The sequence below is a fragment of the Oncorhynchus mykiss genome, chromosome 11 (assembly GCF_013265735.2).
Source record: "Oncorhynchus mykiss isolate Arlee chromosome 11, USDA_OmykA_1.1, whole genome shotgun sequence".
Taxonomy (NCBI): domain Eukaryota; kingdom Metazoa; phylum Chordata; class Actinopteri; order Salmoniformes; family Salmonidae; genus Oncorhynchus; species Oncorhynchus mykiss.
Genome location: NC_048575.1, coordinates 81,206,310 through 81,219,733, shown reverse-complemented (window position 1 = coordinate 81,219,733; position 13,424 = coordinate 81,206,310). Strand labels below are relative to the sequence as shown.

General features: G+C 42.1%; 1 protein-coding gene across 2 annotated transcripts in view; it reads right to left on the bottom strand.

Moving 5' to 3' along the window:
• The window catches only part of arl15a (ADP-ribosylation factor-like 15a), a 115,336-nt gene that overhangs the window by 90,008 nt on the left and 11,904 nt on the right, over positions 1 to 13,424 (bottom strand). The window contains exon 1 of one of the 2 annotated variants that reach the window (XM_036936520.1): positions 10,567 to 11,067. The exons of the other annotated variant lie outside the window; for it this stretch is intronic. Coding sequence (XP_036792415.1) covers positions 10,567 to 10,620 — 54 coding nt within the window. The 5' untranslated portion in view covers positions 10,621 to 11,067. Of the gene's footprint in view, positions 1 to 10,566; positions 11,068 to 13,424 lie in introns of those variants that run through there. 2 annotated transcript variants of the gene reach the window in all.

Here is a 13,424-nt window from a genome sequence, read left to right as displayed (position 1 = left end):
TAATTGCCAAATTGCCCCATATATATATATATATATATATATATATATATATTCAGTCAATAAACATTCAAGTGCCATTTAAAATGAAATGACTGAAACCGTAATATCAACTGGTGAGATTACATCGTAGAACACATTCTTCAAAAGAGCAATAACCTCAGCAGTGGTGTTAGCTTGTAGAGGATGTGCAATGCACTCTTATTTCACAAGCCCTTATTACAATCAAGACACTTAATTTATAGTTTAAAAAAATAAATAAACATGATGTAATTTAAACAATAAAATAGAACAGAATATTTTTCCTAATGAAAAAAAAGGTTACCAGTGACGTGCGAAGAGATGTGCATCTCGCGACTGGGAATGAGATCATTTGGAGCAGGCATCTCGCGACTGGGAATGAGATCATTTGGAGCAGGCATCTCGCGACTGGGAATGAGATCATTTGGAGCAGGCATCTCGCAACTGGGAATGAGATCATTTGGAGCAGGCATCTCGCGACTGGGAATGAGATCATTTGGAGCAGGTCTCAAACTGAGAAAAATCTTTTAATCATTTCAGGTTTACAAACCCAAATAGGTCTTATTTTCGATGTACCAGACGTTCGATTTAGTTTATTCTGTCCGTTCTGTGGAATTGTTTAAATGTATTAGCAATTCCACATTAAAACACTGCATGGTGATGAATTACGGCCACAACATCAAATCAAATCACATTTTATTAGTCACATGCGCCGAATACAACAGGTGTAGTAGACCTTACAGTGAAATGCTGAATACAACAGGTATAGTAGACCTTACAGTGAAATGCTGAATACAACAGGTGCAGTAGACCTTACAGTGAAATGCTGAATACAACAGGTGTAGTAGACCTTACAGTGAAATGCTGAATACAACAGGTGTAGTAGACCTCACAGTGAAATGCTGAATACAACAGGTGTAGTAGACATTACAGTGAAATGCTGAATACAACAGGTGTAGTAGACCTTACAGTGAAATGCTGAATACAACAGGTGTAGTAGACCTCACAGTGAAATGCTGAATACAACAGGTGTAGTAGACATTACAGTGAAATGCTGAATACAACAGGTGTAGTAGACCTTACAGTGAAATGCTGAATACAACAGGTGTAGTAGACCTTACAGTGAAATGCTGAATACAACAGGTGTAGTAGACCTTACAGTGAAATGCTGAATACAACAGGTGTAGTAGACCTTACAGTGAAATGCTGAATACAACAGGTGTAGTAGACCTTACAGTGAAATGCTGAATACAACAGGTGTAGTAGACCTTACAGTGAAATGCTGAATACAACAGGTGTAGTAGACCTTACAGTGAAATGCTGAATACAACAGGTGCAGTAGACCTTACAGTGAAATGCTGAATACAACAGGTGTAGTAGACCTTACAGTGAAATGCTGAATACAACAGGTGTAGTAGACCTCAGTGAAATGCTGAATACAACAGGTGTAGTAGACCTTACAGTGAAATGCTGAATACAACAGGTGTAGTAGACCTTACAGTGAAATGCTGAATACAACAGGTGCAGTAGACCTAACAGTGAAATGCTGAATACAACAGGTGTAGTAGACCTTACAGTGAAATGCTGAATACAACAGGTGTAGTAGACCTTACAGTGAAATGCTGAATACAACAGGTGTAGATAGACCTCACAGTGAAATGCTGAATACAACAGGTGTAGTAGACCTTACAGTGAAATGCTGAATAAAACAGGTGCAGTAGACCTAACAGTGAAATGCTGAATACAACAGGTGTAGTAGACCTTACAGTGAAATGCTGAATACAACAGGTGTAGTAGACCTCAGTGAAATGCTGAATACAACAGGTGTAGTAGACCTTACAGTGAAATGCTGAATACAACAGGTGTAGTAGACCTCACAGTGAAATGCTGAATACAACAGGTGTAGTAGACCTTACAGTGAAATGCTGAATACAACAGGTGCAGTAGACCTAACAGTGAAATGCTGAATACAACAGGTGCAGTAGACCTAACAGTGAAATGCTGAATACAACAGGTGCAGTAGACCTTACAGTGAAATGCTGAATACAACAGGTGTAGTAGACCTTACAGTGAAATGCTGAATACAACAGGTGTAGTAGACCTTACAGTGAACTGCTGAATATAACAGGTGTAGTAGACCTTACAGTGAAATGCTGAATACAACAGGTGTAGTAGACCTCACCGTGAAAATGCTGAATACAACAGGTGTAGTAGACCTCACAGTGAAATGCTGAATACAACAGGTGTAGTAGACCTTACAGTGAAATGCTGAATACAACAGGTGTAGTAGACCTTACAGTGAAATTCTGAATACAACAGGTGTAGTAGACCTAACAGTGAAATGCTGAATACAACAGGTGTAGTAGACCTTACAGTGAAATGCTGAATACAACAGGTGTAGTAGACCTTACAGTGAAATGCTGAATACAACAGGTGTAGATAGACCTCACAGTGAAATGCTGAATACAACAGGTGTAGTAGACCTTACAGTGAAATGCTGAATACAACAGGTGCAGTAGACCTAACAGTGAAATGCTGAATACAACAGGTGTAGTAGACCTTACAGTGAAATGCTGAATACAACAGGTGTAGTAGACCTCAGTGAAATGCTGAATACAACAGGTGTAGTAGACCTTACAGTGAAATGCTGAATACAACAGGTGTAGTAGACCTCACAGTGAAATGCTGACTACAACAGGTGTAGGTAGACCTTACAGTGAAATGCTGAATACAACAGGTGTAGTAGACCTTACAGTGAAATGCTGAATACAACAGGTGTAGGTAGACCTTACAGTGAAATGCTGAATACAACAGGTGTAGTAGACCTTACAGTGAAATGCTGAATACAACAGGTGTAGTAGACCTCACAGTGAAATGCTGAATACAACAGGTGTAGTAGACCTTACAGTGAAATGCTGAATACAACAGGTGTAGTAGACCTTACAGTGAAATGCTGAATACAACAGGTATGGTAGACCTTACAGTGAAATGCTGAATACAACAGGTGTAGTAGACCTTACAGTGAAATGCTGAATACAACAGGTATGGTAGACCTTACAGTGAAATGCTGAATACAACAGGTGTAGTAGACCTTACAGTGAAATGCTGAATACAACATGTAGACCTTACAGTGAAATGCCGAATACAACAGGTATGGTAGACCTTACAGTGAAATGCTGAATACAACAGGTGTAGTAGACCTTACAGTGAAATGCTGAATACAACATGTAGACCTTACAGTGAAATGCCGAATACAACAGGTATGGTAGACCTTACAGTGAAATGCTGAATACAACAGGTGTAGTAGACCTTACAGTGAAATGCTGAATACAACAGGTGTAGTAGACCTCACAGTGAAATGCTGAATACAACAGGTGTAGTAGACCTCACAGTGAAATGCTGAATACAACAGGTGTAGTAGACCTTACAGTGAAATGCTGAATACAACAGGTGTAGTAGACCTTACAGTGAAATGCTGAATACAACAGGTGTAGGTAGACCTTACAGTGAAATGCTGAATACAACAGGTGTAGTAGACCTCACAGTGAAATGCTGAATACAACAGGTGTAGTAGACCTCACAGTGAAATGCTGAATACAACAGGTGTAGTAGACCTTACAGTGAAATGCTGAATACAACAGGTGTAGTAGACCTTACAGTGAAATGCCGAATACAACAGGTATGGTAGACCTTACAGTGAAATGCTGAATACAACAGGTGTAGTAGACCTTACAGTAAAATGCTGAATACAACAGGTGTAGGTAGACCTTACAGTGAAATGCTGAATACAACAGGTGTAGTAGACCTCACAGTGAAATGCTGAATACAACAGGTGTAGTAGACCTCACAGTGAAATGCTGAATACAACAGGTGTAGTAGACCTTACAGTGAAATGCTGAATACAACAGGTGTAGTAGACCTTACAGTGAAATGCTGAATACAACAGGTGTAGTAGACCTTACAGTGAAATGCTGAATACAACAGGTGTAGTAGACCTCACAGTGAAATGCTGAATACAACAGGTGTAGTAGACCTTACAGTGAAATGCTGAATACAACAGGTGTAGTAGACCTTACAGTGAAATGCTGAATACAACAGGTGTAGTAGACCTCACAGTGAAATGCTGAATACAACAGGTGTAGTAGACCTCACAGTGAAATGCTGAATACAACATGTAGACCTTACAGTGAAATGCTGAATACAACAGGTGTAGGTAGACCTTACAGTGAAATGCTGAATACAACAGGTGTAGTAGACCTTACAGTGAAATGCTGAATACAACCGGTGTAGTAGACCTTACAGTGAAATGCTGAATACAACAGGTGTAGTAGACCTTACAGTGAAATGCTGAATACAACAGGTGTAGTAGACCTTACAGTGAAATGCTGAATACAACAGGTGTAGTAGACCTAACAGTGAAATGCTGAATACAACAGGTGTAGTAGACCTTACAGTGAAATGCTGAATACAACAGGTGTAGTAGACCTTACAGTGAAATGCTGAATACAACAGGTGTAGTAGACTTTACAGTGAAATGCTTACTTACAAGACCCTAACAGACAGTGAAGTTTAAAAAATATGGATAAGAATAAGAGATAAAAGTAACAGGTAATTAAAGAGCAGCAGTAAAATAACAATATATACAGGGGGTACCGATACAGAGTCAATGTGGAGACTATATACAGGGGGTACCGATACAGAGTCAATGTGGAGACTATATACAGGGGGTACCGGTACAGAGTCAATGTGGAGACTATATACAGGGGGTACCGATACAGAGTCAATGTGGAGACTATATACAGGGGGTACCGATACAGAGTCAATGTGGAGACTATATACAGGGGGTACCGGTACAGAGTCAATGTGGAGACTATATACAGGGGGTACCGATACAGAGTCAATGTGGAGGCTATATACAGGGGGTACCGATACAGAGTCAATGTGTGGGGGCACCAGTTAGTTGAGGTAGTATGAACATGTAGGTAGAGTTATTGAAGTGACTATGCATAGAAGACAGCAGAGAGTGGCAGTGGTGTGGAGAGAGGGGAGGGGGGGGGGGGGGGGGGGGGGGGGGATGAGAACAGTCTGGGTAGCCATTTGACTAGATGTTCAGGAGTCTTATGGCTTGGGGGGTAGAAGCTGTTTAGAAGCCTTTTGGACCTAGACTTGGCACTCCAGTACCGCTTGCCTTGTGGTAGCAGAGAGAACTGTCTATGACTAGGGTGGCTGGTCAATTAGCCTTTTAAAAATGATAAACTTGGATAGCTAACAACAACGTGCCATTGGAACACAGGAGTGATGGTTGCTGATAATGGGCCTCTGTACGCCTATGTAGATATTCCATAAATTTAAAAAACACTGTGATCTAATTAAAAATGAGTTTTTCAGCACCAATGACAAACGCCCTAATTACTGTCCCAATAAGGGATATCTCCAGGGGCGTGCTTAATGGACCAGTATACTTAGACCATGTCCAGTCCAGTTTAAATCCTCGCTAGGCAGGGTAGATCTGAAACAACTTCACAGGTGGAAGCAATAGGATGAATACACCTTGAAGTAAATCTCAGATCTGTTAAATGAACACTCGATTGTTATTGATCATAGTGATTTAGGAGTATCATCATTAAAACAGGATAATATACCCCACCAACATTACACAACTATACTGAAACCCCTTAAATTGCTGAAATAAGTATGCCTAAATCGAAATCAAATTAGCCGATACGTGACACGGACATAGCGCCATAGCAGGAAGCTTGGAAAACTGTCAAGCCAAGAGGTTGTGAGTTCAAATCCCAGGTGAGGAGGACATGTTGAATAATAATGACTGTATAAATGTACATACACAAATGTAATTATGTGTCAAATGTGAATTGAAAATGCGATGTTAAAAGCACTGTGTAAGTATCCCTAATCCTGCCAGCAGAAAAATGAGTGGATCAGTGGCCCACCAATCAGGGCCTTGATTGAACCCGGCAACAGTAACCAGGCTTGATGTGTAATGGAACAATAACTTTTTGGGGGGAGAACGTTTCTTTGGGACCATCAGGCGACGTCCTGACAACTGATACACAGGAAAGGTTCTTGCAAACGTTCCCATGAAACATGTCTAGAACATAACCATGGCAACCATGTTATCAGAAACCCTCAGAAAACTGGACATATGAAACGTGTCTAGAACATGTAATATTGTACGACACACTGCATTCGGGAAAGTATTGAGACCCCTTTAACTGTTTCCACATTTTGTTACGTTACAGCCTTATTCTAAAATGCATTAAATCAAACATTATCCTCATCAATCTCCACACGATACCTCATAATGACATCACAATACCCCATAATGACATGAGAATACCCCATAATGACATCACAATACCCCATAATGACATCACAATACACCATAATGACAAAGTGAAAACTGTTCCTTTTTATTTTTGCAAATGTATTAAAATAAAAACAGAAATACCTTATTTACATAAGTATTCAGACCCTTTGCTATGAGACTTGAAATTGAGCTCAGGTGCATATTGTTTCCATTGATAATCCTTGAGATGTTTCTACAACTTGATTGGAGTCCAACTGTGGTAAAATCAATATACTGGACATGATTTGGAAAGGTACACACCTGTCTATATAAGGTCCCACAGTTGACAGTGTATGTCAGAGCAAAATCCAAGCCATAACGTCGAAGGAATTGTCTGCAGAAAAAAATTATGCAGCATTGAAGGTCCCCAAGAACACAGTGGCCTCCATCATTCTGAAATGGAAAAAGTTTGGAACCACCAAAACTCTTCCTAGAGCTGAGAGATCCTTGAGGAAAACCTGTTGCAAAGCCCTCAGGACCTCAGAATGAGTAGTCGTTGTGTGACTGAGTTGACTGAGTAGTCGTTGTGTGAATGAGTAGACTGAGTAGTCGTCGACTGAATAGACTGAGTAGTCGTCGACTGAATAGACTGAGTAGTCGGCGACTGGGTAGTCGTTGTGTGACTGAGTAGACTGAGTAGTCGTCGACTGAGTAGTTGTGTGACTGAGTAGACTGAGTAGTCGTCGACTGAGTAGTTGTGTGACTGAGTAGACTGAGTAGTCGTTGTGTGACTGAGTAGACTGAGTAGTCGTCGACAAAGTAGTTGTTGTGTGACTGAGTAGACTGAGTAGTCGTTGTGTGACTGAGTAGACTGAGTAGTCATTGACGTTATAACGTCAGTTTTACAACTTAAACACAGGCGTTTAGAATGCAAGACAGTCAGTTTCTAACCAGGGGAACACCTATACGTCCTAAGAGTTTACATTTTAAACTAGTGTTAACTTTCCCATTGTCCTGTTTAGAGTGCATTTAGTCATTATAAATAGATCAGAGTTAGGAATGTCTGTCACCTTAACTACAGTTCAGCACAACTGAACTTTTTTTTTTATTTTAAACAACTAATTGACCAACTTCCGGTTAAATTATTTTAATTCCATTTCGTTCTTTTCTTTTTTTTTCTTCTGCGAGCTCAATTTTTGCGCAGTTTCTCTAAAGATAAAATCAGATCAACATCCAAACCGAACTGTGCGATGTAGTAGGGAGTTGCAGTTTGCAGCTGGGCAACGTTCTACATAGTTTAGCGCAGGAAAGTGTGGTAAATAACTAACTACACGCCGATCTTGTCCGATCTGAGACGCAGAGAAGAGGCAGCAGAACTCGATAGAGGGAAAGAGAGCAGTTGCTTTGTGAGTTATTTCCACCTGAAAATACATGACCTAAGATTGATAGTATTCAGCAGTCATAAAAGTAGACCTCATTTACTGTGAAGAACTACTAAAATAGTGATTTTTGTCAGACAGCAGCTCTATAGAGATGAGATGATGACTTGGAATGAAACAGTCGTAAAATAAAACTAATGTAATATACACAACAACTGAAATATTTTATTAAAATAAAGTCATGTGAATGAATGATAGTTAATAAGTGATAAGCAGTAATCTGCAGTCACTATAACATGATGGGATATTTTTTTTTTTGTCTAGCAGGTTAATGAACTCCGGGCTCTATGCGTTCTCTGGAAAATGATACAACTGTAAGTGGAAGGTCAATGACATTTTGCTGGCGGGTCGTGCATTATTTTTTCCACAGAACGCATGGCCCCTCTTTAGATTGGCCCTCACGTGTCTGACAATGGGCCGCGGCGCGTGCCGAGTCTCTCACTACCTGCAGCCAGTGTCGTTTTCTCATAGTAGGCTTTGGTAGGTGTTGTATTGGGAAACAACATGGGGGTCAGAGTAGCTTGTTTGATTGGGTGTCGGGGTGTGTGGGGAAACAACTGTATTTTGAAATACATCACTGGAATCTAACAAGTAGGTTAGATTGTATTTTTCAACAAGAGAGTTGGACGCAAGTATCTACGTTACCAAAAAAAACAAACACAACGACCCCAAATACTACATCAACAGAATGACTACGGTAGGCAGCTACAGGCTTGGCCAACATACTGCACAAAGATAACAGGTCGGAGAAGCCTGCCAATTCACACAATGCCTCAGCAAGAAATACAAAGTACTAGCTCTTCATTCCCTTTTGCGCCGAGTTGAGTCATGGTATATTTTCCTGCATGCATATACACTGAGTGGACAAAACATTAGGAACACCTGCTCTTTCCATGACACAGACTGACCAGGTGAATCCAGGTGAAAAGTTACGATCCCTTTATTGATGTCACTTGTTAAATCCAGTTGGATCAAAGGTCAAAATAATGCTGTTTAAGCCTTGACACAACTGAAACATGGATTGTGTCTGTGTGCCATTCAGAGGGTGAATGGGGGCAAGACAAAATATTGAAGTGCCTTTGAACAGGGTACGGTAGTAGGTGCCAGGCGCATCGGTTTGAGTCAAGAACTGCAACGCTGCTGGGTTTTTCACACTCAACAGTTTCCCGTGTGTATCAAGAATGGTCCACCACCCAAAGGACATTTAGTCAACTCGACACAACTGTGGGAAAGCATTGGAGTCAACATGGACCAGCATTCCTGTGGAAACGCTTTCGAGACCTTGCAGAGTCCATGCCACAATACATTGGTGCTCTTCTGAGGGCAAAAGGGGGGGGGGGCAACTCAATAGGAAGTTGTTCATTACGTTTTGTACATTAAAGTGTATAATTTTTTGGTTCAAATCACCTCTATAGAAACACTTTTTTTTTAAAGCAACAGCTTCACCGATCCATTAACCGTTCCAAGGATTTGAAAGCATTTCTCAAAAGACAAAACAACAACGCAGTACATCTACATGTAGCTCTGTATCAAATCAATGAAGAAACACATCCTGAGGAGACATCAGCCTCCCACCACATAGGACGCATTGAGAACAGTCAGGGGGAGAGAGAGAGAGAGAGAGAGAGAGAGATAAACATAAAGCCACACTCAGTAAAGTATCTCAGCTGATTCAGATCTCAACTATGTGATCTGCCTCAGGCTTAGGAACCATATCTACGGCTACGTTTACACAGGCAACACAATTCTGATCTTTTTCCCAATTATTCGGCAAAATATTATTATTATTATTTTATTTTTTTATTTAACCATTATTTTTTATTTTTTATTTTACCAGGTAAGTTGACTGAGAACACATTGTCATTTACAGTCAACGGCCTGGGGGATAGTTATGGGGGAATAGTGGGGCGGGATCTGATCTGATCTGATCTGATCTGATCTGATCTGATCTGTTCAAAAGACCAACTACTGGTCAAAAGATGTGTAAACTCAGCCTTAAACATCTTCACAGCAATATAAGCACAGAGATATTGGCTAAACCGCTTCATTTAATACTCTGCTTTATATCCTATCTTGACGCCTTCATACCAGAAGACTGGACTGGAGAGAGAGCTGCTTAGTGAATCTCCATTCATACCAGAAGACTGGACTGGAGAGAGAGAGCTGCTTAGTGAATCTCCATTCATACCAGAAGACTAGACTGGAGAGAGAGAGCTGCTTAGTGAATCTCCATTCATACCAGAAGACTAGACTGGAGAGAGAGAGCTGCTTAGTGAATCTCCATTCATACCAGAAGACTAGACTGGAGAGAGAGCTGCTTAGTGAATCTCCATTCATACCAGAAGACTAGACTGGAGAGAGAGAGCTGCTTAGTGAATCTCCATTCATACCAGAAGACTAGACTGGAGAGAGAGAGCTGCTTAGTGAATCTCCATTCATACCAGAAGACTGGACTGGAGAGAGAGCTGCTTAGTGAATCTCCATTCATACCAGAAGACTGGACTGGAGAGAGAGCTGCTTAGTGAATCTCCATTCATACCAGAAGACTGGACTGGAGAGAGAGCTGCTTAGTGAATCTCCATTCATAAACCAAACAGTGGCTCCCTGCCTGCTCCCCCTTGCATACAGAAAACCCCACCCCCACCATCTCCCCCCTCTCTCTCTCACACACACACACACACACACACACACATACACACACACACTCACAAAAACAAGAGCACATCCGCGTAACAGACATCTTCCCCCACACTCACAACACACCACCTGTTATGACGATGGTTGAGTATATACATTTCTTACCGTATAGAAGCCGATCCTACACAGAGCTAAGGACAGCTGCATGTGCTCAGACATCGTCCCCGGCAACAGCGTCACCCCCGACAACACAACAAGCCAAGCTGGTAGAGAGGTTACTGAATGAGGCCAGGCAGGAAGGAGGGACGGAGTGAACAGCGTAGGGAGACGATCGTCGGCGCACTACCAAGTCAACAGGAGACCCGTCGCTCAGCATAGTATGGAACCTGAACCAGCCAACCGTTTACACATCTAATATCTTCCTTGAACTTCAACTGAAAACCGGAGGAGGAGAGGGAAGAGAAACAGGAGGAAGAGGAGGAGCAGGAGGTAAGAGAGGAGGAGCAGGGGGACGGGAGAGGAGGAGCAGAACCACAGAGGAGAAAAAGGAGGAAGGAGTACTCTTCATATTCATTCATAAAAACTAAAGAGAAACAATGAGAATGAAGCTGTTAGGCAGAGATTAGTAGGAGGAGGAGGAGGAGGAAGAGGAGGAGGAGGAGGATAGCTCTGTATGGTGATTAAGGGCTCAGATATAACAACTAGCCTACCAGCACACTCCAAAATAAGACTACAAATTGGATTAGAGACAATTACATTCGATTAGAGACAAGTCCAGCTGTTTACACACCAGTGCCCTCACCACACGATGTCAATCAAACTGGGTTGACGTGCGTCATGTTGTTCTGGTCTCGCATTCTGTCTGTCTGCCCGTCTGTCTATATATACGTCTGTCTGTCTGTCTGTCTGTCTGTCTGTCTGTCTGTCTGTCTATATATCTGTCTGTCTGTCAGTCTATATATCTGTCTGTCTGTCTGTCTGTATGTCTATCTGTCTGTCTATATATCTGTGTCTGTCTGTCTGTCTGTCTGTCTGTCTGTCTGTCTGTCTGTCTGTCTGTCTGTCTGTCTGTCTGTCAATATGTCTGTCTGTCTGCCTGCCTGTCAGTCTATATATCTGTCTGTCTGTCAGTCTATATATCTGTCTGTCTGTCAGTCTATATATCTGTCTGCCTATATATATATATATGTGTCTGTCTGTCTGTCTGTCTGTCTGTCTGTCTGTCTGTCTGTCTGTCTGTCTGTCTGTCTGTCTGCCTGCCTGCCTGCCTGCCTGTCAGTCTATCTGTCTGTCTGTCTGTCTGTCTGTCTGTCTGTCTGTCTGTCTGTCTGTCTGTCTGTCTGTCTCTCTATATCTGTCTGCCTATATATATATATATATATGTGTCTGTCTCTCGGCTCAACTCCGTCTATCAATGCAGCCGACCTCCCACTTAAAGGGAGTGTAGCACCTATTTCTGAACGTCAGAAACGCATATAATAATAACTTAAATAAATGGTTATAATATTGTAATGTTATTCTAAAAGTTTGGTTTTGAGATTTTCTCCAAATCAGCTTTAACTTAGGAAACAATCCCACAATGCCCTGCAGTCAATGTGTCACACGTTGAATGAAAAATATAGTAAAAAGTGGAACAGATTTGTGAGAATGAGGCGGCGAATTGTAAGTCTACTTCTTGCTGAAGCACATTTCATCCCTGAGAACTTCCACGGCTATCAACAAATGGAAAGAGTGCTTCAGCAAGAGGTCTTCTCAAAGTGGATGCTGTCCCTACCATTAATGTGGCTTCTAAAGCATCTCAAACAGCCAACAATACCAGCATTATCAATGAGCATTATCACTGGGCAAGGAAGTGAACCGTGTAAATGAAAGAGCTAGCTTGCTTACCTCTATGCTAACATTAGCTAGCTATAGAGCTACCGCGTTTAGCTCACGTCTTCCATCTAAATAGCACTGATATAACGAACCAAATGGAAACATGTCTGCCAGCTGTTGGTAGCTAACTGCCGATGCTGTCATAGACAGTACAAGCCTATGGGTAAGAGTCGTTTTCAAGGTGTTTGTGGGGTCTGAGCATTGCGGTAATTCGGTTGATCTGTGGCTCTGGGTGCGGGCTAACCGATAGCGTCATTGCGCAAAATGATACGCACCGTCATCTGGACGGAGGTGCGCAATAAAAGTTCAACATTCACCTTCTTGCTACCATTTCTGTCAAGCCGTCTCCGCAGACAGTTTGATGCACATGTTGGATGAATCCAATGTACGCACCACACAGAACGCATTGCAACAGAAAACGCACCACACAGAACGCACCACACAGAACGCACTACAACAGCAACGCACCACACAGAACGCACCACACAGAACGCATTGCAACAGCAACGCACCACACAGAACGCACCACACAGAACGCATTGCAACAGCAACGCACCACACAGAACGCACCACACAGAACGCACTGCCTCTGCAACGCACCGCTGAAAGGTTTAACGCAGCGTTCCATTGGAAATGTACTTCACCAAAACACAATGACGCTGTTGGTGTGATTGAGGCGTAAAGGCTTCGGTCATGGATCCGATCGCGGATCGGTTGGCATTCCGGTCATGGATCCGATCGCGGATCGGTTGGCATTCCGGTCATGGATCCGATCACGGATCCGGGTGGCATTCCGGTCATGGATCCGATCACGGATCCGGGTGGCATTCCGGTCATGGATCCGATCACGGATCCGGGTGGCATTCCGGTCATGGATCCGATCACAGATCGGTTAGCATTTCTTTAGAAGTTCCGGAGCCAGGCTTCTGTGGAGGGGTGGATTGTGGATAATGGTCCATGGGAACGTTTATTTTTGATCTAAAGAATCATTGTGGTCACAATTGCTTCTTGTTGTAGAGGCAGAGGATAATGTTACCTTTGCTATAGCTAGCTATCGTCTTCCTCCGTTTATGAATGAATTTGTGGCTATTTCTTTCTAGCTGGCAAAATAAGTGAGCCAGATGTTGTTTGTGTCATATGTCGAAAAC